The sequence below is a fragment of the Geotrypetes seraphini genome, chromosome 3 (assembly GCF_902459505.1).
Source record: "Geotrypetes seraphini chromosome 3, aGeoSer1.1, whole genome shotgun sequence".
In the NCBI taxonomy this organism is placed as follows: domain Eukaryota; kingdom Metazoa; phylum Chordata; class Amphibia; order Gymnophiona; family Dermophiidae; genus Geotrypetes; species Geotrypetes seraphini.
The window spans coordinates 215,990,382-216,016,883 of record NC_047086.1 but is presented as its reverse complement, the minus strand read 5'-3'; the positions used below and the strand labels follow the sequence as shown (position 1 = coordinate 216,016,883).

The 26,502-nt window shown below is 44.9% G+C and overlaps 2 protein-coding genes across 4 annotated transcripts in view; one reads left to right on the top strand and one right to left on the bottom strand.

The window, feature by feature from the left end:
* CCDC89 (coiled-coil domain containing 89) lies at window positions 1-26,502 on the top strand. The gene is made up of 3 exons (XM_033938981.1): window positions 1-1,064; window positions 13,173-13,224; window positions 26,230-26,502. Exon 1 carries the CDS (start codon window positions 19-21, stop codon window positions 970-972), a length of 954 nt encoding a protein of 317 aa, XP_033794872.1. The 5' UTR covers window positions 1-18; the 3' UTR covers window positions 973-1,064; window positions 13,173-13,224; window positions 26,230-26,502.
* MYO1A (myosin IA) overlaps window positions 14,370-26,502 on the bottom strand; it is a 193,605-nt gene continuing 181,472 nt past the window's right edge. For all 3 annotated transcript variants that reach the window (XM_033938978.1, XM_033938979.1, XM_033938980.1), the window contains 2 exons: window positions 26,291-26,418; window positions 14,370-14,957 (listed from right to left, as the gene is read on the bottom strand). In XM_033938978.1, the coding sequence (XP_033794869.1) occupies window positions 14,837-14,957; window positions 26,291-26,418 (249 nt within the window). In that variant the 3' untranslated portion in view covers window positions 14,370-14,836. The remainder of the gene's footprint in view (window positions 14,958-26,290; window positions 26,419-26,502) is intronic.

The window sequence follows — 26,502 nt, the reverse complement described above, 5'->3', positions numbered from 1 at the left end:
TGAGGGGAACGGACGGCCATGATGGCGCGGGAAAGCGGGGAGCCGGGCCCGCTGAAGGCCGAGGTGGCCGTGCTACGATCCCGCATAAACGAACAGTCGCAGCTCATCTGCGCGCTGAAGCGACGGGCTGACCAGAGCACGGGACGATGCCAGGCGCTGGAGGCCGTGAACGAGGAGCGCGAGACGTTGAGGCACGCGGCCGAGGTGGCGCGAGAGGCCGAGGTGCGGCGGGCCCGCCAGCTGGAGGAGCGCTTCGATGACCTGGCCAACAACCACCAGATGATGATCCGCTTCAAGGATGAGTACAAGCAGCAGAACGCCGAGCTGCGCGAGGAGTGCAGCCGGCTGCGGCGGAACATGGAGGGCGAGTCTTCGCGCGAGCGGGAGGAGATGTTCCATCGGCTGCAGCAGGAGAGCAAGGAACGGGCCCGAGCCCTGCGGGAGGTCGACAACCTCTTCGGGCAGCTGAAAGACGTGAGCGAGGACCGGGACGCGGTCCTGCGCGAGCGGGAAGAACGCATCGGGAAGCTGGAGGAGGAACTGCGACGGCTCTCGACAGAAGGCGAGAAACAGCGGGCCCGCATCGGGGAGCTCGAACAGCAACAGCGGCGGGCCGAAGAGCGACGGCGGGAGGAGACGGAGGAACTGGGCGGCCAGCTGGAGCGGCTGAGCCGGGAGAAGGACGAGCTGCTGGACCTCTCCATGTCTCGGGGCCGGTTGATCCAGGAAAGGCAGCAGCAGGTGGTGCTTCTGCAGGACGAGCTGCGGGCGGTCATCGAGGAGCGACGCCGCGAGGAGCAGCAGGCGGGGGAGGGCGGAGCCATGGTGCTCGTGCTGCAGCGGCGCTTGCGCGAGGCCGAGCAGACCCAGGCCCGCCTGCAGCGCGAGTTCAACGCTTACAAACAGCACAGCGCCGAGCTACTGGCCAAGGAGCGCGCGCTCAACGCCAAGCTGCGCCACGTGATTAGTTGAAAACTCTTCTGCGGCGCTTCTTCTGCCCCTCACCCCCCCCCCTCTCTTCGACAAGCCTGGGGTTTGGGCTGCAATCCTAACAGCAGCCCTCGGTAAATTTCTGGGTTTTTGTAGTTTAAGGGCCCCTTTTACAAAGCCGCGGCTTTGTAATAGGGGCCCCTAGCAAACACGAGCTGCTTTAGGCCAAATGTCCTTACTTGAACAGCATCAGTTACTGTTTATTGTGTGATCAGAAATAACATGCAAAAACCAAAATCGAGCTTGAATAACTTAACTAGTACTGAAAAAAAGTTGGTCGTTTTTTAGTAAAATCTAAATATAGACATTTTAAGAGAAACATTGAAGTCTGTATTTTCTAACTAATACACACTTTCTGTATAGAAGGGTAACATCCAAAAATTAAAACAAATGAACTGTACAGTACATCTAAATCAGTGGTCTCAAACCCTTTGCAGGGCCACATTTTGGATTTATTTGGAGGGCCTCAGAAAAAAATAGTTAATGTTTTATTAAAGAAATGACAATTTTGCATGAGGTTCTCTTTATAGTTTATAAATCTTTCCTTTTGGCTAAGTCTTAATAATAATAATTTATAGCTAAAGAGACATATGATCAAGAAACTTGTATTTTACTTTTGTGATTATGATAAACATACAGAGGGCCTCAAAATAATACCTGGCGGGCTGCATTTGGCCCCCGGGCCGCGATTTTAAGACCACTGTTCTAAATGGACCTTATAAAAGACGATGGAACACACTGTAAAATACCCCCCCCCCCTTAAATTGAACATCACAATTGCTAAGAAAAATAATTCACCTAAAACAGTTCATCCAATAGAGCTACCTACTGAAAGATATGCCAAGTTACCCAGTTCCAGACTGGAGACTTTTTGTTAGCCCTGGTTAAAGCTTTGAACTTCATCATAAAGCATTTGCTCATTATAAAATCAGTGCTGCAAGTTCCTTAATACAACCAGGATTGGGTAATCAGAAATCCAGGAATATCTTAAAATCTCCAGCCTGGAACTGGATAACTTGACATCTCTGCCACTGATTGAACTACCTTTCACTCAGCAGGTTACTGGTTCAGACCCCAGCTGAGACCTTTTCTTACTATTTATTGCTATCAGTCTTCCATTTTTTGTTGCATTTGTTCCCAGTGATTTTTGCCAATGCAGTAAAGTGCTAGTCTTTTCCCACTAGCTTGCTAGGCTTTAACCAACAATTTTGTGTGCAAATATGTAAAAAGCACGAGCAAACCATGCACAAAGCTTAGTGCATACACCAGAACATTTAAATAAGGTTATTGGCTATTCTACACAGATGCACAGAAGTACAAAGAAGACCAAAATGCTGCACACATCAGCTTAGAATTTTGTGTTAGCTATAATGAGGATATCATGCCTATTTATTTGTATTGTGAGCATAAGGATCTGCTACTTTTTAGAGAAGGGGTGCTCAAAGGGGCCCACATGCCACTCAGGTTACCTTTCAGGATATCTCTAATGAAAATGCATACAAGAGATTTGCATGTCTGTCACCTCCATTGTATGCAAATTTCTCTCATGCATTTTCATTAGGCATGCAAAATCTCTCATGCATATTCATTATGAATATCCTGAAAACCTAACTAGCCTGTGGTCCAAGGGACAGGTTTGGGTAGCCCTGTTTTAGAGTAGGTGGGAGGTGTGCTAGTTACAAGCATAAAGTGCTGGACTATGGGAAGACATGGATCTGTGCTCAAAAAAATTGTAGCGGTACACCGTCAAAAGTACGCCGAACATTGGCATGCCTGGGACAGGTTTGAGTAGCCCTGTTTTAGAGCAGGTGGGAGGTGTGCTAGTTACAAGCAAAAAGTTCTGGACTATGGGAAGACATGGGTCTGTGCACAAAAAAAATTGTAGCAGCTCTCGAGCTACATGTTCATACACCTGTGCATCTGCTAGGAAGCCATTCTGCACATTAATAGTGCATAGACTAGCATTCCAGCACTTGCGCAGATATGTGCACATGCCACTCCAAGTAACAATTTGTGTGTAAGATGGTGACCCATCAAAAGCGTGCCAGACTTTGGCATGCCAAATATTCCACGATAGTGAAGCGCCAAAGTCCGGCTCACTTTTGACGGTGAACTGTTTGAGATATAGCAAACACTAATACAGCCCTTATGCACATTCATCCGGTGCACTCACCCAGGTTAGCACATGTTTTTTGTGCAGGGTCAATTTGCAAATTATTTGTTTACTTCAATGGGGAGCAAAATTTTTATGTTCCTCTTGTGTAAGGAAGCCATGTACAAAATTGTAACCTAAGTTTATCCCAGGACAAGCAGGCAGCATTTTCTCTACATGTGGGTGACGTCATCCACTGAGCCCCGTCTTGGACAGCTTTTCAAGCAAACTTGATTGAAGATCTTAAAGTTTGCTAGTGCCCGCGCATGCTAGGGAGCGCGTCTCCTCAGCGTGACCACGGTTCTTAGTTTTCCGCGGAGCTAGAAAGCCCTGTTTCTCTTCTCCGCGTTCGATTCTATGTGCCTTCCTGCACCGCGGCTTCTTTTGTTGTTTTTCTTCGATCGGAGTCGCTGTGCAATGCGTCTACAGTCTTTTTGTTATTTTTCCTTTGACCGATTTCGACCGGGGGACCCCGGTTTTCGTCTGGCCGCAGCCACATCTTCTCTCTATATCCCGGCCTGTTACCGGGTTTAAAAAGTGCACGCAGTGTGGTCGGATGATCTCGATTACTGACCCGCACCGTTGGTGTATCATCTGCTTGGGTTTCGACCACCCTACCGACTCTTGTCTGCGTTGTGCCACTCTCCAACCTTGGGCTTTACGACGAAGGCGGGCCAAGATTGCTGAGATCTTCAGTGCCATGGATCAGCCGGCTGACAAGACCTCGGTCTCGACCTCGAAGGCCTCGGCCTCGAGCAAGTCCCCCTTGGCTTCGAAAGCCTTGGCTGCTAAGGCCTCGTCTTCGGGTAAGTCTCCTCTTCCTCCTTCAGGTTCAGCTCCGCTAACGAAGAAGCCTTCCACGGAGTCTCTGGCATCCCAGGCAGTGAGTGCAGTCCTGCCAGCCTCTACAAGACCTCCGCCAAAGCGTGCCTCCAAGTTAAGGGAATACTCTACCTCGAGGTCGCCCTCGTTGGAGTGCACTGCTGCACCAATCCGACCACATCTATTGGTCTCGGTGCCAATGTTCGAGGACATGCTTAAGGCTATCTTGACCACGCAGATATCCTCTGTTTTGGCCCAGCTTGCCCCGGCCTCGACTCCGTTCCCTGTAAACCAGCCTGAGCGTCGTGCCGTGGGGCCCCAAGACAAGCCTCGTCGGTCTCGCCAATTGTCCTCAAGTGATTCTTCACTTGCTCTCTCAAGGCAGACTTCTCCGGCTGCCCAACCTCGATCGAGGCATCGTTCCAAGTGTGCCTCGCCTTCGAAGCGGCTCACCTTGACGGTCTACGTACTCAGGGTCTCTGGTCCAGCGCCGATCGTTGCTGTCACATCAATCTGCTGGAGTGTAGATGTTTTGTGAACAATATTTAGATATTGCTGCTGGCTTGTGAATTATATTTTTTTATTTTTATAATAAAAGTATTTCTAATTAGCCTTGGTCTTGTGTCATGTAAATAGGCAAAGAGAGTTGAACCTGGATGAGATTATGGTCTTCCCTAGAAACTAACAGGCACGTATTTGTTTATGTACCTGATTAGTGGACCGTAAATCTTTCTACAGGAGCTACGGGCCATTTTCAATGCTCTGAAGGACTTTTGTCATTTGCTTCAAGATTGCGTGGTTCTGGTTTGGACAGACAACCAGGTGGCGATGTATTATGTCAACAAACAAGGGGGTACAGGTTCCCTGTCCCTTTGCCGAGAAGCTCTTCGGATCTGAGATTGGGCGATACAACACAATATCTTCCTCTGAGCGGTCTACATCCAGGGGCCGCAGAAATTGGCAGACAAATTGAGCCGCCTTCTCCAGCCACACGAATGGGCGCTAAACTCCTCCACTCTGTGGCAGGTGTTTGCTCATTGGAGGACTCCGCAGATAGACCTGTTCACCTCCCCCCTGAACCACAAGTTGCCTCATTTCTGATCCAGGATTTACTCCCCGGATCATCTCGAGGCAGATGCTTTCCTTCTCGATTGGACAGACCTGTTCCTCTATGCGTTCCCTCCATTTCCTCTGATTCTGAAGACTCTCGTCCAGCTCAAGTCTGTGTGCGCCACCATGATTTTGATAGCTCCTCGGTGGCCCAGACAGCTGTGGTTCTCCCTTCTGCTTCAACTCAGTGTCAGGGAGCCTCTGCTTCTGCCTGTGTTTCCTTCTCTGCTGTCTCAGAATCAAGGTTCGCTGCTGCATCCCAGTCTGCAGCTTGGTTCCTCTCGACATGATTCCCTCCTTCCGTTTCTCTCAGTCTGTTCAGGATATTCTCAAGTCCTCTCGGAAGAGTTCCACTCACCAGTGCTACACTCAGAAATGGACTAGATTTGCTACATGGTGTGCTACGCATCGCATGGAGCCACTGTCTGCCTCCTTGTCTTCCGTGCTGGATTATCTGCTGCACTTGTCTCGGTCTGGTTTCAAATCGACATCTATTCGAGTCCACCTCAGTGCGATTGCTGCTTTTCATCAGCCGCTTGATGGGAAACCGCTTTCACTGCAATCGGTTTCCCGATTTATGAAGGGTCTTTTCAATGTCCATCCTCCACTCAAGCCTCCTCCCGTGTTTTGGGAACTGAATGTGGTTCAGGCTCAGTTAATGAAACCTCCCTTTGAGCCCATCGATAAGTCTCTTTTGAAATATCTCACTTGGAAAGTGGTGTCCCTGATTGCCCTCACGTCTGCTCGCAGAGTCAGTGAGCTGCAAGCTCTGGTTGCGGACCCGCCTTTTACTGTTTTTCATCTTGACAAGGTGGTCCTTCGTACTCATCCTAAGTTCTTGCCTAAAGTGGTTTCGGATTTCCACCTCAACCAATCCATTGTTTTTCCTGTGTTTTATCCTAAGACTTATTCTCATCCTGGAGAAGTGGCGCTACACACTCTTGACTGTAAGAGGACGTTGGCTTTCTACCTGCAACTCACTCAGTCTCATCGGACAGCTCTTCAACTCTTCATATCATTTGATCCGAATCGGTTGGGGCGTCCTGTCTCCAAGCGCACCTTGTCCAACTGGTTAGCTGCTTGTATTTCCTTCTGCTACGCTCAGGCTGGTCTCCCACTGCAGGGTCGGATCACGGGGCATAAAGTCAGAGCGATGGCGGCATCTGTCGCTTTCCTCAGGTCCATGCCTATTGAGAGAACTGCAAGGCTGCCACTTGGTTCTCAGTTCATACCTTCACCTCACACTACTGCCTGGATACTTTTTCCAGATGCGATGGCCAGTTCGGCCAGTCAGTTTTTGCGTAATCTGTTCTCCTAAATTGCCAACTCTCCCACCGTCCCATTCTGGTTAGCTTGGAGGTCACCCACATGTAGAGAATATGCTGCCTGCTTGTCCTGGGATAAAGCACAGGTACTTACCGTAACAGGTGTTATCCAGGGACAGCAGGCAGATATTCTCATAACCCGCCCACTTCCCCAGGTTGGCTTCTTTGTTACCTATCTGAACTGAGGCCACGCTGAGGAGACTGTGGCCATCAGTATTACCCAGAGCAGGGCTCTGTAGAAACTTGATGGCTACAAACAATAATGCAATCGCGTGTGACCCGGCCTGGAGTCACCCTGCAGGACTGGAGTTTATAGTAGCAATAAAAAAAATTCAATCAAACACAAATAAAGTTCCAACAAATGTGGCTTGTCAGGATAAAGTTCTTTTTACTTAATTCCTTAAGGCAGGTAAGTACTTTCTCAGACTTTATAATCTCAGTCAGGATTCCACACAGCCTTAATAACCAAAAACAAAAAAAACAAACTGCCAACAGAGAAAAAGGCAGAAAAATAAAGCCGCTCACAATACAGTGCAACTTTCTTTCAGTGTTTCTTAAGTCTCACTTATCCCTGAGACCTCAGCTCAATACCGAGCTTACTCTGCCTGCTGAAAAGCAGGTATTTCACTTCAACAAAAATACAGTTCAGCATTCAAGTTTTCCTTAATTTATAGTCTTTGCAGCAAATGAAGGAAAGCCTCTGGCAATCAGAATATGGTTGCCAGGAAAAGGAGAGAGTCATAGGTTTTGCCAAAAACAAAGGCCTTCAGAAAAGGCTTTCAAATTCCCTCCCAGAATGGAAGCAAAACCTCTCCCCACTCTCTCAAAGCTTTCTCACAAAAACAAGCATTCAAAAACGAAAAACACAGCACACAAACAGTTCCAAAACACACTCACTGTTTGTGGCTCAAAGTCAGGTTCAGCTGCATAGGTTCAGGCAAATTACTCTCACAGCCAGCACAAGACTCTTGGAAGTCCATAGGTTCTTCAAACAGGTAAGACAAATCCTCTGGCTGTTCAACCTCCATTGGTTCCATAGATTGGGGTTTGTTGTCCCTGTTTGGCTCGGCAGGGTTCCTAGGGAGGCAAGGCCCAAACTTCCTCCCTAACCGGCTTGCTGGTCTGAATGCCACTGCTGGCTTAACTACCTTTGGGGCATGCCCTGCTCTAGGTGAGTCAGCAGTAGCCCAGGGTCCTCTAGAGCTCCCCTGGTGGTGAGTTGTACATAATTCACCTATCTCATCCCCAGATAAGTCAGGCTCCACCTGGTGGTCACTGACCCTATTTCTCCCAATAAATTCCTGAGAGATCCTGGAACTTTTCTTCCGGGGTTTTATTGGTACTTTATCTTTTACCTTAGCCGGGACCTTGACAGGCCTTGTGTCTGTTTGGTCACAAGACGCACACCCTAGCTGAGCGGGAAGGCACATTTGCATGCGCGGTGCAGCACTAGCATACTTTAAGATCTTCAATCAAGTTTGCTTGAAAAGCTGTCCGCGAAGGGGTTCCGTGGATGACGTCATCCACATGTAGAGAATATCTGCCTGCTGTCCCTGGATAACACCTGTTACGGTAAGTAACTGTGCTTTTTTCTACATCAGCCCCTCAGTTTTAACTGATTCAGACAGTCCCTACAGAAACATGTGCATGCTTTCTAAAGTATGGATTTCTGTAGAGGGTCATTGTGAAATGGGATCTCTTGTTAATAGTGTTTCCACAGGGAGCTTACAGAGAAAGAGACAATAGCATTTGTTGCAATAATAATTGGCAATTGACTGGATCAAAACTGAACCCAAACTTCTAATATAGTTGTCATTTAATTTGATCTAGTGAGCTTGAAATGCATTTGACTTGCATTTAAAATAAATTTGGTTAGCTTTGTTGGATACCCTTCTGCAATGCATAGAAAACTAATTGGATTAAGAGTGAACAAAAGCAATGCGCAATTAACTTATTAACAGTTTTTGCAACTTCTGTTTGGAATAGGTTACCTCCTATCAGGTTGGATTCAGGTTATTTGAGTTTTCATCAAATATTGAAAACCTTTTTATTTGATAGATTTCATTGATATTTTATATTATTTAAAACCCCAATTTGTTGTGCTAGGTCTCTTTTTAACTGTAAATCGCCTTGAACCAAATATGGTGTAGTGTGATAAAAAATTGAAAGATTAGATTATATTAGAAACAATGGATCACGTCCTCTTATTATTTATTTATGAGCCAGCATTGATTTGATACTTAAAAGCCATGTGTCTGTGCTTGTAATTGATTCTTGTACTTTGCTTTGTAACCAGAAAATAGCCACTTCCACCTTACTGGAAGGGGGGGATAATAGTTGTTTATCATCTCTTCACTGATGTATTTAAAGATTTGGGGAAAAAATTCAGCCAAAGTAAGGAAATATTAAAAACAGGTGAAAGGGGATAGATTCAGAAGTAACCTCAGAAAATTATTTTTCACAGAAAGGGTGGTAAATGCATGGAACGGCTTTTCAGTGGAGACACAGGGGCTAATTCTACAAGTAGCACCTAGAAAAATGATATCTGCCATCCTATTGGTGCCTAATGACAAACTTAGGTGCTGGTAATGTAGGTCAGGGTTTTAAAGGCCTACATTTCCGGCCTTTAGGTTCGTCATAGAGAATCGCATCTAGCGATGCTTAGTGACATCTAAGGCAAACTCTGCCCCTAAACATGCCTACTTAAAATCATTAAGCACCTCTAGGCACTCGGGTGTTAGCCGGTGGTCCCAAATTGGTTTTTAATGGCATGATCAATTATGACACTTAAAACTGATTAAAACAATTAAGTTAGGTGACGACAGGTGCAATCTAGGCACCTGCCGACACTTAACTTTAGGCAGCCCTTACAGAATTTCCCTCAAAAAATGTATCTGAATTCAAGAAAGCATGAGATAAGTATATTGAATCTCTAAGAGAGAGGATAGTGGATAGCATGGTGATTTTCTTTTGACCCGATTCACTAACCTCTGTGCCGATCCGATTCCGATCAGTGCATGCAAATGAGGGGAAACGGCATGCAAAGTAGGAAGTGATTAACAATTTCAGGCACACTGACTGGGCTGGCCGATCCAAAAACAAGCAACCACTGAGGACCAGTAGCTTGTGCAAAAACCCTGCTCTCAGCCCTGATTCTCCTGCCTTTTTGCCGCCCTGCTCAGCCCCGACTCTCCTGCTCTGCCTCCCTTCCCTGCAGCGCGAGTCCATGGTTTTAACCCGCTTTAAACACACAGGTTAAAACCACGGGCTCACGAGTAAAAGTAAAGTAAAAAAATAAAACAGACAGCAAACGCATGCGCAGACCATCTACAAGCAAAGAAGATGGTCTGCGCATGCATCGGGATCGCTCAGTAGCGATCCGTGTGGTTGGTGGGAGGCGTTCCTCCAATCACCCCCATTTGAATATTGTCCCATTGTGAATTGGTTGGCCTGCCACGGATCAGTCACGATCGGGTAGGTTAGTGAATCGGGCCTTATGTGACTTGCCCACCCTCACAAGGAGCAGTGTGGGTTTGAACCCACAACCTCAGGGGGCTGAGGATGTAGTTTAACCACCGTGCCACACTGGCCCCCTAAAATCAGTGCTGCTAGCATTTTGTGTCAAGCACTATTCTATAAATGGCACTTAGAATTGGGCGCTATTTATAGAATAACACTTGGTTCCGGGATCTATGCCCACTTTTAAGTGTGAGGATTTACACTAATTCTCATGCTTAAATTATGCATGGATCTTCCATATTTTATAAAAACGTGTGGATCTTCCATATTCTATAAAAACGTGTGTAAATTCCAGGAACACTCCTGATCCACCCATGGCCACACTCTATCATTCTTCCAATATCTTACAGAATTCCTTTCAAGTATAACATTCTTTCCTTCCAAATCCAGTCTTCAGGCCTTCCTTCTTTTCCTGTCTAGCATTCAGCTGTGTTTGAATGATATTACAAACTGAGCACTCACAATTTTCTCTTAGGAACATCTCACTGAAGTCCCCTCATAAAAGGAGTTACAGTAATCCAGCTGTCTAGTAGCTCTCAGCTGCCTCAAAAGATAAAATACTCTCAAAGATTTTATTGTTTAAATTTATAACATGCCTTATGAAACTATTTTTAATACTTTTAAATGACACAAGGGAATCTCAGAATGCCACTTGTCCGCTGTCAATTCGTGCAGTACAGTGTGGCAGGAGTCGTCACTGGCTCACCCAAATGTGTCCTTTATTCTATTTTATTCTCTTTTTTTCTTATTTGTGAAATTTCTATCCTTAAATATTTATTCTTTATACTGTTTCTATACTATTAAATAAATATTCTAATACCATCTTCAAAATCACTTCCAGGATATCAATTAATTGTATTTTATCTTTATGGTCTGCGAGGGGGACGAGGTTTGCACGGATGCGTTGACTTCTACCTCCGGGGAGGTCCTTCAGTGAAACACATGCACTGATCTTGTGAAAAACTTCACAAGTTTTCCAAGCATTCCAAATTTGAGACGCAGAAGTCAGCTCCCGTCGTGGGGGAACTTTTTCCCCCTGGATTTTGTGAATATGCTTTATCAGACATCCTATCGACATGTGCAAGTCTCAAGGGCTGGGGAACAGTGTGCATATCTGTTCTGGTTGAGAGCCAGTGGGCGCCCTCGGAGTGCCTGGAACTGTGGGTGATTCGGCTGGACCCTCTGCATTTCCAGGATCATCTCTGTCATTGAGCAATACGGGTGTTCTCGGACCACACCACGGCGGTGGTTATATTAATCATCAGGGGGGCACAAAGAGTCCCTCTCTGAGCGTGGAGGCTCAGCTGCTCTTTTGGTGGGCACAGAGGCACTATCCACGACACATGTTCAAGCAGACTTTCTCAATTGTCAGACGCTGGACCCCAGAGAGTAGTGTCTCTCTCGAAGAGCGTTCGATTGCATAGTTCACCGGTGGGGGTACCCCATGTTCGATCTCATGGCGACTGCAGCAAACAAGAAGGCCGATCGATTCTACTGTCGTCAAGAGGCAGGCAGCGAATGTCTGGATGCTGTGGTTAAGCCCTGGCCTCGGGAAGCTCTTTTTTTATGTCTTCCCTCTGTGGCCCATGATAGGGCATCTGTTGAGACGGATAGCAGATCACGAGGGGCTGGTGATCCTGGTGGCTCCTGATTGGCTGAGGCAGCCTTGGTATGTTGACCTGGTTCGGCTCCATCAGGATCGGGGGCTCCAGTTGCCTGTCACTCGCTTCCTCATGCAGAGTCCAATCGCACTGCAGGATCCAGACTGCTTTGGTCTTACATCAAGGCTCTTGAGCGCGTGACCTTGATGGGCTGGGGCTATTCATCAGCTATGATTGCCACATTGCTTCACGGTAAACGGAAATCCACGATAGCGGCCTACATGAAGGCTTGGCAGTGCTACCAAGCATGGTGTGCACTCCGACAGAAGTTACCCTTCTCTTTCTTCAATTCCTTGGGTCTTGGAGTTTCTACAGGATGGCCTGAAGACGGGCCTTGCGGTGGCTTCGCTCCGGGTTCAGATGGCAGGTCTTTCATGTATGGGCCCTCTTGCTTTGAGGCTCATTGGCTGTACATCCGGATGGGGTAAGGTTCGGCTGCGACCTCTGTTGCGCCTTCCCTGTTTGACGTGGAATCTAAATCTGGTTCTGCGCTCTATGGCTCATCCGCCATATGAGCCTTTGGAGCAGGCATCGTTGATGGCTCTCACGGTCCAGACAGTCTTCCTTGTGGCTATTACTTCAACCTGTAGAGTTTTGAAGCTTCAAGCTCTTTCCTGCAGGGATCCCCTTGCTGTGTATTACACATTCCATGGTGTTGCTGTGTACTATTCCTTCCTTTTTTTTGAAGGTGGTTTCTGTTTTCCATGCGACTGGAAGACTGGCTTCCTGCATTTGATTCCTCTGGTTCGAAGGACCAGGTGCTACGGTCCCTAGATGTGCGCAGGCTTTTGTTGTATTTGGAAGTTACCAGCGAGTTTTGTCTCTCTGACCACCTGTTTATTCTGGTGGGTCCTGCTTGCAAAGATAGGCCAGTCTCTAAGGCTATCATTGCCAAGTGGATTTGCTTGGCCATTTCAGTGGCTTACGTGGTGGCTGGGAAGAAGCCTCCCCAGATGGGTGTGGGCTCATTCGACCAGAGGAGTGTCCTCCTCTTGGGCAGAGTTGTCTGCTGTATCGCTGGATGAGATTTGTAGGGCTGCTACGTGGTCCTCCTCACACATCTTCAAGTTTTACAGGATCAATGTGGCGGCCAAGCAGGATGCCTCTTTTGGGTCCTCTGTGTTGGCACCAGGCTCATCAGTCCCACCCTGACTTTTCGGTACTGCTCTGCTATGTCCCACTGGTCCTAGAATTAAGTGGGATTGTGCAAGAACAAAAGATTAGGTTCTTACCTTTGCTAATTTTCTTTATTGTAAATCTTCATTTTATTTTGGGAACACATCCTGTGTCTTCTGATTCGCTGATTGTCTGCCTTACAGGTACTGGTAAGCTGGATTTCTGTTTCTGACCAGCCTTTATAAGAGTGCCATCTGACTGATTTTGGCACTTAAATTGGGGGGGGGGGGGATGTTCCATAGTTCAGGAGCCCCCTTCTGACAGTATAGGCTTTGTCTCCTCTTAGCACTGTTTTGTCATTTAGGTTTTCAGTGTTTCATAATCTGTTTTTTTGTTTTGCATTGTTGTTGTATTTGTTTATATAAACAGCATTGAGTTCCCCTTTCCTCTCTCTCTCTTGTTTGTTATCTTCTACAGATGTTCCTGGCTGCTTAAAGGCTGACTGGAGTCCAGAGGATCATGCTCAGTGGTAAGGTGTGAGAGGGAGGGGGTAAAAGTTTCAAATGTTTGAGGCTTCCTACAGATCTCTGGCGAGAGGAGGTAAACAACCCACTGGTCCCGGAATAAAGTGAAGATTTACAAGAAAGAAGATTAGCAAAGAAAACCAGTTAAAAATTAATTAGCTTGTAGGTGCCTAACTCAGTAGGCGCCTACCACTTCGATGTAAGTGTCTACACAGAAGCACCTACTGGTAAGTAGGCATGATTAGTGGCGGAGTTTGGGCATGGATTCAGTTAGGTGCTGGTATATTAGACCAAGAAACCCCTTGGTTAATATATCAGCACCTAAGTTGTTCACACCTACTGGTGCTTAAGTCAGTTTAGGCGCCGCTAGGTGCAATTCTACAAACAGCACCTAACTGATTGACATGTGGTAGATGCTGTTTTCTTAGGGGCCTGCAAGTTAGACACCATTTATAGAAACTGGTCCAAAGTGCAGCTGGTGCAGCAGTTAGCTACCATTCAGTAAAACTCCTAGGAGACAAGTTTAAATCCTTTCTATTATGTGTGTGACCTTGGGATAAGTCACTTTTATCTCTGTGTCTCAGTTGTAATTGCCACCAATTTTTTTATATCACTGTCAGCAAGTTACATATTTCCCTATGCTTGGTTTGTGCACTATGCCTGGCTTTGTCGCTGAGAGGAGTCATGCAGATTACACATTATACATGGTAACTAAGGGCCCCTTTTATCAAATCATGGTAGAGCTTTCTGTGGTTACAATTAAAGTAGTTTACACATTATATACAGGTAATTATTTTATTCATGGAGCAATGGAGGGTTAAGTGACTTGTCCAGGGTCACAAGTAGCTGTAGTAGAAATTGAATCCAGTTCCACAGGCTCTTGGGCCACTGCATTAACCATTAGATTACTCCAATGCATGCAAGCTCTCATTAATATTTATTGTGATTATACTGAAAACCAGACTGGCTCGGGGCTGCTCCAGGATCAGTTTTAAAAAACACTGCTCTCACTTGCTCATGCATGTCTTGAGTCATGGCAGCTCTTGAATGTACATGCTCTGAACTCATCAGTCTGCTTGTGGTCAATTCTTCCACTGTGCTGTCACTATGAAAGAAGCATGATGTAGCAACAGGACAATGCGCATAAAAATGTTTAAGAACTGTTTTTTTTTAATCACATATATTAATATTTTACCAATTAAAAATGATAAAACCACATGCTGATTGGCCAAGCTCTTCAAATATAACCATGGGCTTGACAGACCATTAGGCAAAAAAATGTCAGAATTCCAGAGTTTATGTGGATGAAATCTGTAGATAACAAACATGAGCTAGATGGAGTTCTGTTCTTCTATCTCACTTGAGCTGATGTGTTTGACTTCTGGCTGAACCCATGGAGGGAATAATAACCATGTACTCAGATTTTGCACTGGACCCATTGAATTTAACATGTGGTTTTTTTGGCAATAAGTCTCATCCAGTCAGAGCTTCTTCTTCCCCCCTTTTGTCCACATAATTCCTCTCAAGCAATGGGAGTGCTTTGAGCAGATAATTATTGAACAGCAAAGGACAGCCCTCAAGCCCTTTTGGCCTCACCAATGTACCACAGACTTTTTACTAGATAACTACATCCATCTTGCGGCTCCCTTTCTTCTTGCAGATGGGTGCACTCCCATTTTTGGAGGATGACTCCACAATCTTCACAGCCACCTCATCGTGCTTGAACTTCACATTGAACCTGCACAGTGAGAAAAGCAAGCAGCTCAGAACAAAGGAATGGTGTTTAGAAGAAACATCTGAAAATGGGCTGGGGAAACTCAAAAGATGTTCTGCATTCTCTGAAATCTCAGACTGAAAAGTTACATGTTTTCTAAAAACATACCTACTTAAGTAGGAGGAGAAAGGTAGATATTACTTTCTCTGTTATCTTTCCTCAACACATATCCCTACGTTAATAGTGATAACCATCAACCTGATCTCCCTATCCATAACATACCGTACCATATAGTTTCTTATATCCCACAGTTTCCAACAAGGAATCATTATGGCTTATAGTTATTACATTGACAATTAGATTCTAGAGAGCATATTGGATAGCGATCAGTCATAAGGAGAAAAGATAAGTCTTTAAAATTATCCTGAAGCTGTGATAGAAGGGAACCTGATGCAAGTATAGAGATAGTCTGTTCCAGACTCAAGCTCAGGGATTTGAAGGTAGTCTCGAATAATATTTTGTGTTGAGCATGAGGGGAGGGGAAAGTTAGCTTAAGACATTGCGTCTTTCTTGCATTCTGAAAGGAATGAGAATCTTGAAGCCTGATACTAGTCCACCGGAGTTTTCTCCATAAATCGCTTTATAGACCATGCAGGTGATCTTGAATCCTTTTTTTCATTGGTAGCCAGTGCAATTCTCCCAACAGTGGGCTAGCCGCCTCAAATTTGTCTACTCTGAAAATTAGCTGCGGTATTCTTGAATAGTTGCAATCTCCTGTGTTCTTTCTCAATGATGCTTCAGTATAAGGAATTACAGTAGTCTAGGTATGGGAGCAAGACCACAGTTCTAAAATTAGCCTGGCTTAAAAGGGATTGTATTGGTCATAGTTGCCTTAGTCTGAAGAATAATTTTTTGACCAAGGAGTTGATCTGATCTTCAAAGGTTAGCTGGGAATCAAGGGTAATGCCTAGTATTTGTGAAGTTTTTTCACCTTTGAGAATCTCACCAGTGGCCAGTACCAGATCCGTGCATGGTAGCGAGTTATAGTCCCCATTCCAAAGCATTTTGGTTTTCTGTTTATTAAGTTTAAGGATGTTAGTTTGTGTCTATGTGCTCAGGTCCTCTATGGTCTTCGTTAGGTGTTGTAAGGTGACCTCAATAGAGTCTCTGTAGGAAGTAGGAAAGTAGGAACATATCATCCACGTAAGAAAATGTGTGGATTTGAGAGGTGGAGAATCTTTTTGCCAGGGCTTTTAAGTAGATGTTGAATAAGGAAGGAGACAGCAGAGATCTTGTGGCACTCCGCAAAAAGCAGTTCATTTTTGGGACTTCTTATTTCCCTTTCCAGTACAATAGATGAGACATTATAGATAAGTGGGTTGTATCCCAATGGCAGCGTGCCATATGCAGTAGGAATCCAGTCTTGGATTTTTTCTGTGGCTCTGCTTTACATCACTGGGAGATCTAACTCCACCTGCAGTTTTTCCCTTCTGCATGTGTGTCTGAAGGAGTGTTTCTGTTCTGCTCTCCCTTTTTATTTTATTTAAATGTTTTCGTCCCTTTTCAGGATTTCTTTGTGCTCAGAGCGTTTCTTCAGCTCTGCTTGTGTAGAGAAGACGCAGACTCCGGTCTGCAGCTGACTGGCCGATTCCTAGTGGTACCTGTTAGCCAGCATGCATTAGTTTCTGTGGAGCTCATGGCCATCCCTGCTTTTCTCTCACCCTCTGTTAAGCAGGGGTTCAAACACAGGCTGTTAGGTGTCCTTTGTGGTCTCAGTGGTGTTTTGCAGGGTGCTGGCTGCGTTTTTGCCTCCACCCATCCAAGTTGCACGTCTATCAGTCCGCAGAGGTGGAGGTAAGGTCAGGCACCATGTCTGACTGACAGACCGAAGATCAGCATAGAGGAGGCATTCCCAGCATGAGGCAGTGATTTCTTCTCAACCAGATATTTTGAGAGAGCTGAGGCAGGCTGCAGCACAGGTCACAATGAGTAAGGCTGTCACAGCCTGTGAGGTGATTCAGGAGGAGGGTGGGTAGGGTCTGAATTTCACTGTTTTGGAGGTTTCTGCATGTCCCTCTGTGTTCCTCCATTTTTAGACTTTGCTTATTATGAAAAATATCACAATTTTGGCATGAATTTTTTAGCCAAAAACACAAAGGGAGGAAAAATATATACACTCCTTCTAATGAGGAATTGTGAGATAATCAAATAAAAATAATAAAAACCAACATGCTAATATCAGAAATAGAAAATATTTTTAACTAGTATACTTAATTTTTACAAAGGAAGGTAGGCTCAGAGACATGGAGGAAAAAAGGGAACAAATTCCTACCCCCCCCCCCACCTCACCACCCAATCATTGCAGTACTTTCCAATTCACAACAGATGGTATCTTTTAGTGTACTGTAACGAAATAAAGTTGAAAAAACTTATCTTTGGTTATAATATTTTGGCCTCGACGTGTCACATTTCAAATCTTCATCAGGAAGCCAAATGGAAAAGATTAATAAGACAAAAAGTCTCACATACAGGGTGTCAGTCTCTCAAGAGCTTTACAAAACAGGCTTTAAAGAAAAACTTCTATATATAAAGTCTATATATATTTTTCTGATGCATGCAGGAGTCTTTCCTGAGTTCCTTTGCTGCTTTGGTTCACTGTTTCAGCTGGAATTTCCATTTTGCTTCTTTGAGCAGAATAGTTGTTTGGGATTTTTCCCAGTGATGTCCCTACTTCACGTTGTCTGTGGGAACTTTCAGTGCTTGGGTACTAACTGCAGGTGGAGCCAGATCTCCAAATGAAGTAGAGCAGTCACAGAAAAAAAATCTGGAATGGATTCCTTCTGCATATGGCACACGGCCATTGAGTTACAACCCACTTGTCTAGAATGTCTCTACTGGAAAAGATATTATTAAGGTAAGGACATAATCTCTTTTCCTTACTTCATAAGTCCTATTTCCTAAGAATTCTGTAAACCATTTTAGGACTAATCCATGACTATACCCTATACCTACTGTAGTACTCATCATCCTGTCCTTACCTATCATTCCTCACTTTGGGGTCCTTTTTCCAAGCTGTGATAAGCACTAGTACATACCATGAAGCATGCTTAGATATCCTATGGTAAATTCTGGAGTAATGCAGGCACACCATGCAGTAAAAACAAATATTTTAATCAGCACAGCTACATTGCCGCATGTTAACTAATTAGCATGTGATCAGTGTGTAAGCCCTTACCATCTGCAAAATTGTAACTTTTGTAATAGACACTTGTTTAAACTGTGTGTGCCAGTTGGCTGAGTTTTACTCTATTTTGTATGAATTGTTATTGGGGAAGGGGGTCCTTGAAGTTTTGGGATTTGAATGCTGAGGATACTCCCCCCCCCCTTAAAGTTATAGCTGATTGTTTCAACCAATGTGTAATGTATTCAGCTAGTTATGTGCCTTAAGCAAAACATTTTGTTTTTGAAATAGTTCTGCTTCCTTTCTCCTTGTTAATTGATTTCAATTACCCCAATATAGACTGGATAAAAGTTATGTCAGGAAATACTAAGGAGGTAAAATTCGTAGAAAAAAAATAAATGACTGCTTCTTGGAGCAACTGGTCCAGGAACCAACAAGAGGGAAACTATTTCAGATCTAGTCCTTAGTGGAATGTAGAACAATGTAAGAGGTAGCAATGTTGAGTCTGCTGGGAAAAAGTGATCATAACATAATCAAATCTGAGTTACTAACTGAAATTAAGACTAAAGAAATCTACTATAGAAGCATTTAACTGAAGGGTGATTATGATAAAATGAGGAAAATGGTTAAAAAAAGGCAGCAACTGCAAAGGTTAGGGCTTTAAATCAGGAATGGGTGTTGATTAAAAATGCCATCTTGCAAGCCCAAACCATTTGTATTCCATGTATTGAAAAAGGTGGAAAGAAGAGCAAATGACACACAGCATGGTTAAAAGATGAAGTGAAAGAGGGTACTAGACCCCAAAACAACATCTTTCAAAAAAAAAAATGGAAAAAGGATCAAATGAAGAAAACAAGAAACAGCCTAAGCTTTGGCAAGTTAGATGCAAAGTATTGATAAAGAAGGCTAAAGCAAATTTGACGAGAAACCTACATACTGCTCTAATAGGACTGGCTGTCATACAAGCAGGTATATACTGTTTCATTCTAATCTTTGGGGTAGGAGTGAGTCAGTGACCACTGGGGGAGTGTGTCAGGGAAGGTAATGCCTTCATCCCTCCAGTGGTCATTTTGGGCACCTTTTTTTTGGCACTTATTCATTATTAAAACATGTCTAGCCCCTAACATCCAAATTGTGTCCTGGACTTATTAAATGTGTGATTATGGCAGAAAATGTGCAAGTGAGACCACCCTAGTCCTGTCCACACCATGCCTCTAACATGCCCCCTTGAAATTTAGATGAACTGCTGACAAACTACATAGAAAACCATTTAGACAATAGGCTTCTAAAATGCCAAACTGGAAGGGTTTGAAGAGAAAAATATTCATTTGCCCCTTTATGCCATTTTTTGGTCATTTTTCTCTTTTAAAAATGAGCACCACAGTGGAATTAGAAAAGGTTCAAAGAGGGGTGACCAAATGATTAAGGGGATGGAACTCCTCTCATATTAAATATTGAATTAAGGTCAGTACTGGGCAGACTTGCACGGTCTGTATATGGCTGTTTGGGAGAGGATGGGCTAGAGAGGGCTTCAATGGCTGGAAGGGTGTAGATGGGCTGGAGTAGGTTTTGACGGAGATTTCGGAATTGAACCCAAGCACAGTACCGGGTAGAGCTTTGGATTCTTGCCCAGAAATAGCTAAGAAGAAAAAATTTAAAATTTAAATTGAATCAGGTTGGGCAGACTGGATGGACCATTCGGGTCTTTATCTGTCATCACTATGTTACTATGAGGAAAAGCTTAAGAGGATAGGACTCTTCAGCTTGGAGAAGGCTGAGGTGGGATGTGATAGAGGTTTACAAAATCCTGAGTGGAGCAGAGAGAATGGACCTGAATCTGTTTACTTGTTCAAAAAGTACAATGATGATGGGACACACCATGAAGGTACAGAGCAGTACTTTTAAAATGAATAAGAGAAAATATATATTTTGTCAATCAATGAATAGATGAGGATGTAGTAAGTGCAGTTAGCATGTCTAGGTTAAAAAAAAGGTGCGGAGACATCAAAGAGGAGACATCTATAAATTGCTATTAAGGCAGAGAAGGGGGAAAGCAACTACTTATCCCTGAGGTCAATTGCATGAAATCATGTTAAGAACATAAGAATTGCCATGCTGGGACAGACCACAGGTCCATCAAGCCCAGTATACTGTTTCCAACAGTGGCAGATTTTATGCTGCTTATCCTAGGAATAAGCAGTGGATTTTCCCAAGCCATTTCAATAATGGCCTATGGACTTCTCTTTTAGGAAATTATCCAAGCTTTTTTAAAACCCCATTAAGCTAACTGATTTCACCACATTATCCAGCAACAAATTCCAGAGTTTAATTACACTTTGTGTGAAGAAATATTTTCTCCAGTCTATTTTAGAAACATGATGGCAGATAAAGGCCAAATGGCCCATCTAGTCTTCACATCCACAGTAACCATTATCTCTCCAAGAGATCCCATGTGCCTATCCCAGGCCCTTTTGAATTCAGACACAGTCTCTGTCTGCACTACCTCTTCCAGGAGACTGTTCCATGCATCTACCATCCTTTCTGTAAAAAAGTATTATCCCAGGACAAGCAGGCAGCATATTCTTGACTGATGGGTGACGGCACCGACGGAGCCCCGGTACGGACACTTTTAGAGTGATTGCACTCTAAGAACTTGGAAAGTTCTAGAGGCCGCACCGCGCATGCGCGAGTGCCTTCCCGCCCGAAACAGGCGCGCGGTCCCCAGTTTCTTAGTTTCTGCGGAGCTAAGAAGACGCGTTTTTCAACGGCCGTTGAAAATTTTTCTCCACGCCTTCCCGCTCGCGAAAACCCCCTTGGCTCTATTGCCTCTTTTCTTTTATTTTTGTTAAAAAAAAAAAAAAAAACTTGTACTGAGAAAGTTTGTGGTAAGATCTATTTACGATACTTTTGAACTTACCTCTCGAGCAACAGCTATGTCTGTGGCCATGCGCCGCCTTGCCTGGCTGAGGGTATCCGAGCTTGATGTCAACCATCAAGACCGGTTAGCTAATGCACCGTGCTTAGGGGATGAGCTGTTTGGAGAGTCTATGGACTCAACTACTCAAAAGCTCTCCGCCCATGAAACACGTTGGGATACTCTCCTCAAGACAAAAAAGAAACCTCCACCGGCACGGCCTTTCAGACAACAATCGGCCTACCAACGCCGTTATGTGGCTCGTCCTCTGCAGTCAGCTCCACAACAACCTAGAAGGCAGCGTCAGCAGCAACAGCAGACACCTAGACCACAACAGCAACAGCCTGCCAAGCCGCCTCCTCAACAGAAATCCACGCAGCCCTTTTGACTTACTTCTCCAGGGCATAGCCAGCGTCCAACCATCTTCCCTGCAACCTCAACCTATAGGAGGTCATCTTTCTTTTTTCCTCAGCCGGTGGGAAGTTATCACTTCGGACCAATGGGTCCTCAACATCATCCACCACGGCTACTCTCTCAACTTTCAGAACCTCCCGGTCCCAAGTCTACCAAAAGAGTCTGCTTTGAACTCTCCTCAATCTTCCCTCCTTCTTCAGGAGGTTCAATCCCTCCTCCTTCTGAACGCTATAGAGGAAGTTCCTCCAGATCAAAAGGGGCAGGGATTCTACTCCCGTTACTTTCTGGTCCCCAAAAAGACAGGAGACCTCAGACCGATTCTAGATCTTCGCGATCTCAACAAATGCTTGGTCAAAGAGAAATTCAAGATGCTATCTTTAGCCACGCTTTACCCTCTTCTCAATCAAAACGAATGGCTATGCTCCCTAGATCTCAAAGAGGCATATACTCACATACCGATCAATCTTACCTCCAGACAGTACCTCCGCTTCATGATCAACCGCTGTCATTACCAATACAAGGTACTACCCTTCGGTCTTGCCTCCTCTCCAAGAGTGTTCACCAAATGTCTGATTGTGGTAGCTGCCTTTCTATGCTCTCACCACCTTCAAGTCTTTCCTTACTTGGACGATTGGTTAATCAAGGCCGATTCATCTCAGACAGTGCTCCTGGCCACCAACCAAACCATCCTGTTTCTACAACTTCTGGGGTTCGAGATCAATCTTCCCAAATCTCATCTCATCCCCACTCAGAGACTTCAATTCATTGGAGCAGTGCTAGACACAGTCCTCATGAGAGCATTTCTACCGGCCAACCGTCTTCAGACTATCTAATTTCTCTGTCAGCAGGTACTTCTTCAGAGTTCCATATCTGCCAAACAGATGATGATACTCTTAGGTCACATGGCTTCCACAGTTCATGTAACACCTTTAGCACGTCTTCACCTGCGCACTCCTCAATGGACCCTTGCTACCCAGTGGTCCCAAGCGACGGATCCTTGCTCACGACACATATCTGTGACATCATCTCTTCGTCAGTCTCTACAATGGTGGTTGATATCCTCAAATCTCTCCAGAGGTCTTCTGCTCCATCTACCGCCTCATCAACTAGTCATCACCACCGACGCATCCCCTTATGCCTGGGGAGCTCATTTGAATGAATTCCAAACTCAAGGCCTTTGGACGGCCCAGGAAAAGAAGCATCACATCAATTTCCTGGAACTCAGAGCGATGTTTTACGCCCTCAAGGCCTTCCAACACCTCTTTCCTCAAGTCCTCCTGCTGTGCACAGACAATCAGGTTGCGATGTACTACATCAACAAACAGGGTGGAACAGGCTCTCGCCTTTTGTGTCAGGAATCCCAGAAAATCTGGACTTGGGCCACAGCTCGCAGCCTATTCCTGAAGGCAATCTACATCCAAGGAGAGCAGAATTCATTAGCGGACAAGCTCAGCAGAATTCTCCAACCTCACGAATGGACTCTCGATCCTTCAACCCTACAGTCCACCTTCGATCAATGGGGCACTCCTCAAGTGGACCTCTTTGCAGCTCCTCACAATCACCAACTGCCCCAATTCTGCTCCAGAATCTATACTCCTCACCGTATGGCAGCGGATGCATTCCTTCTGGATTGGTCCAATCGGTTCCTGTATGCTTTTCCTCCTCTACCACTCATGCTGCGGACCTTGTTCAAACTCAAGAAGGAACGAGCCACCATGATTCTGATTGCTCCTCGATGGCCCAGGCAACATTGGTTCTCTCTTCTTCTTCAACTCAGTTCCAGAGAACCTTTGCTACTTCCTCTGTTTCCTTCTCTGCTTTCGCAGCATCAGGAGACCCTCCTGCATCCCAACCTTCAGTCTCTACACCTGACAGCTTGGTATCTCTCGGGCTGACTTCAAACAACTCTCTTCTCTCTCAGCCCGTTCGGTCTATTCTGGATGCTTCCAGGAAACCCGCCACTCTGCAGTGTTATCATCAGAAGTGGACAAGGTTTTCTTCTTGGTGTCTTCTTCATCATCATGATCCTACGTCTCTTCCAGTGGAGACCTTATTGGATTATCTGCTTTCTCTGTCTGACTCTGGCCTCAAATCTACTTCCATCAGAGTCCATCTCAGTGCTATTGCTGCGTTTCATGAGCCAGTCCATGGAAAACTCCTTACAGCTCATCCCCTGGTCTCCAGATTCATGCGAGGTCTTTTCAATGTTAAACCACCCCTTAAAGCACCTCCTGTTATCTGGGATCTGAATGTGGTTCTCTCCGCTTTGATGAAGCCCCCGTTTGAACCTTTGGCGACAGCCACTTTCAAGTTTCTCACTTGGAAGGTACTTTTCCTTATCGCTCTTACCTCTGCCAGGAGGGTCAGTGAGCTACATGCACTAGTTGCAGATCCACCTTTTACGGTCTTTCATCATGACAAGGTGGTTCTGCGTACACATCCAAAGTTTCTCCCTAAGGTTGTCTCTGAATTCCATCTCAACCAATCCATTGTTCTGCCTGTCTTCTTTCCGAAACCTCATTCTCATTCTGGGGAACAGGCTTTACATACTTTGGATTGTAAGCGAGCTTTAGCTTACTATTTGGATCGTACTAAGCTCCACAGATCATTGCCACAACTTTTTTTGTCCTTTGATCCTAATAGATTGGGTCATCCTGTTTCTAAGCGTACGCTGTCGAATTGGTTAGCAGCGTGCATTTCTTTCTGCTCTGCTCAGTCCGGACTGACACTGGGAGGTTCCGTCACGGCCCATAGAGTTAGAGCTATGGCAGCGTCTGTAGCTTTCCTCCGTTCTACGCCTATTGAGGAAATCTGCAAGGCTGCCACTTGGTCCTCAGTTCACACTTTTACATCACATTATTGTCTGGATACATTTTCCAGACGGGATGGTCACTTCGGCCAATCTGTTTTACAAAATTTGTTTTCATAATGGCCAACCTTCCCTCCATCCCTCTTTTTGTTAGCTTGGAGGTCACCCATCAGTCAAGAATATGCTGCCTGCTTGTCCTGGGATAAAGCACAGTTACTTACCGTAACAGGTGTTATCCAGGGACAGCAGGCAGATATTCTTGCGTCCCACCCACCTCCCTGGGTTGGCTTCTTAGCTGGCTTATCATAACTGGGGACCGCGCGCCTGTGTCGGGCGGGAAGGCACTCGCGCATGCGCGGTGCGGCCTCTAGAACTTTCCAAGTTCTTAGAGTGCAATCACTCTAAAAGTGTCCGTACCGGGGCTCCGTCGGTGCCGTCACCCATCAGTCAAGAATATCTGCCTGCTGTCCCTGGATAACACCTGTTACGGTAAGTAACTGTGCTTTTCCTTAGATTACTCTGGAGCCTATTACCTCTTCATCCTATGCCCTCTCACTGCAGAATTTCCTTTCAAATGAAAAAGACTCGACTCAAGCGCATTTACATTACATAGGTATTTAAACGTCTCTAATATATCTCCCCTCTCCCGCCATTCTTCCAAAGTATACAGATTGAGATCTTTAAGTCTCCCATACCATTTTAATAGCCTTCCTTTGGGCCGACTCCATCCTTTTAATATCTTTTTGAAGGTGCGGCCTCCAGAATTGTACACAATATTATAAATGAGCTCTCACCAAAGTCTTATACAGAGGCATCAATACCTCCTTTTTCCTATTGGCCATACCTCTCCCTATACAACCTAGCATCCTTCTAGCTTTCGCTGTCGTCTTTTCAACCTTAAGATCATCACATACAATCACACCTAAGTCCCACTCTTCTGTCGTGCACATAAGTTCTTCACCCCCTAAACTGTACCGTTCCCTTGGGTTTTTGCAGCCCAAATGCACGACCTTGCATTTCTTAGCATTAAATTTTAGCTGCCAAATTTCAGACCATTCTTCAAGCTTCATTTTATTCACACCACACACTCTATTGTAGATTTTGGTATCATCCACAAAAGGCAAATCTTGCTCGACAACACTTCAGCAATATCATTTATAAAATGTTAAAAAGAACAGGACCAAGAACAGAACCTTGAGGCACACTTAGTAGCTTCATCGCATTCCTCCTAGTTCTAATAGTTTTGGAAAGAGTGAGCAAGCGATTCACATCTACCCTTTCCATTCCACTCAGTATTTATAGACCTCTATCATATCACCCCTGAACCATCTCTTCTCCAAGCTGAAGAGCCCTAGCTGCTTTAGCCTCTCCTCATAGGGAAATTGCCCCAAACATTTTATCATTTTCATTGCCCTTCTCTTTAAGATTCTGCCAGGAACTTGTGATATGGATTGGCCACAGTTGGAAGCAGGATACTGGGCTGGATGAACCATTGGTCTGACCTAGTATGGCTATTCTTACGCTCTTATGACCCACGAGTATAAATGCCTGAACCCATTCCTAGCTATAGAAAGCTGCTGGCAGAGAGTTAAAACTAGACTATGGGAAGGGATTACTAGAGAACTCTTCCATTTGTTAGAAAATGTGAAAACTTAATTTTAGAGAGCTATTTGTTAGAGATCATGGAAGGAAGGATCTGTGAAGAAAATCCTTCCATGATTACAGACTGTGGAAAAGAGTCTGAGAAAGTTCTTCCACTGGTTAGAAACCACAGAAGGAGGTCACTGAGAGATCTTCTATCAGCTAGAGATGGTAGAAGTCAGTTTCCAGGAGAACTCTTCTATTTTGTCACTGTCAGTTATAAGGGAACATAATTTTCAAATACAAAAATATTTGCTTTTTTGCCAGCCCTCAAAAGTGTTCCATTGTACTGGCTTTTAAACTTTCTAGAACAAGTCCTTCTTTATTCCTACTGCAGGCTCTGCTTGAACCCGAAATCAGTCATTATGAACCACATCCAATAATAGCTCTCCACATACTCATCACTTATGGAGATAGGCAGCGTCTGCTGAGTTGCCTCCAGCACCGTCTTGTAGAGTTTGGTGAGGACTTCAATCACATGGTCACTGATGAGCACAAAGTCACCCTTCGTTCCAGCTGTAACTGTCTGTTGGGAGAAGGACATGTTATGAAACCTCAAACAGAACAGATGAGCTCCATGTTTCCGTGGCTCATGTCCTCTTATAATACG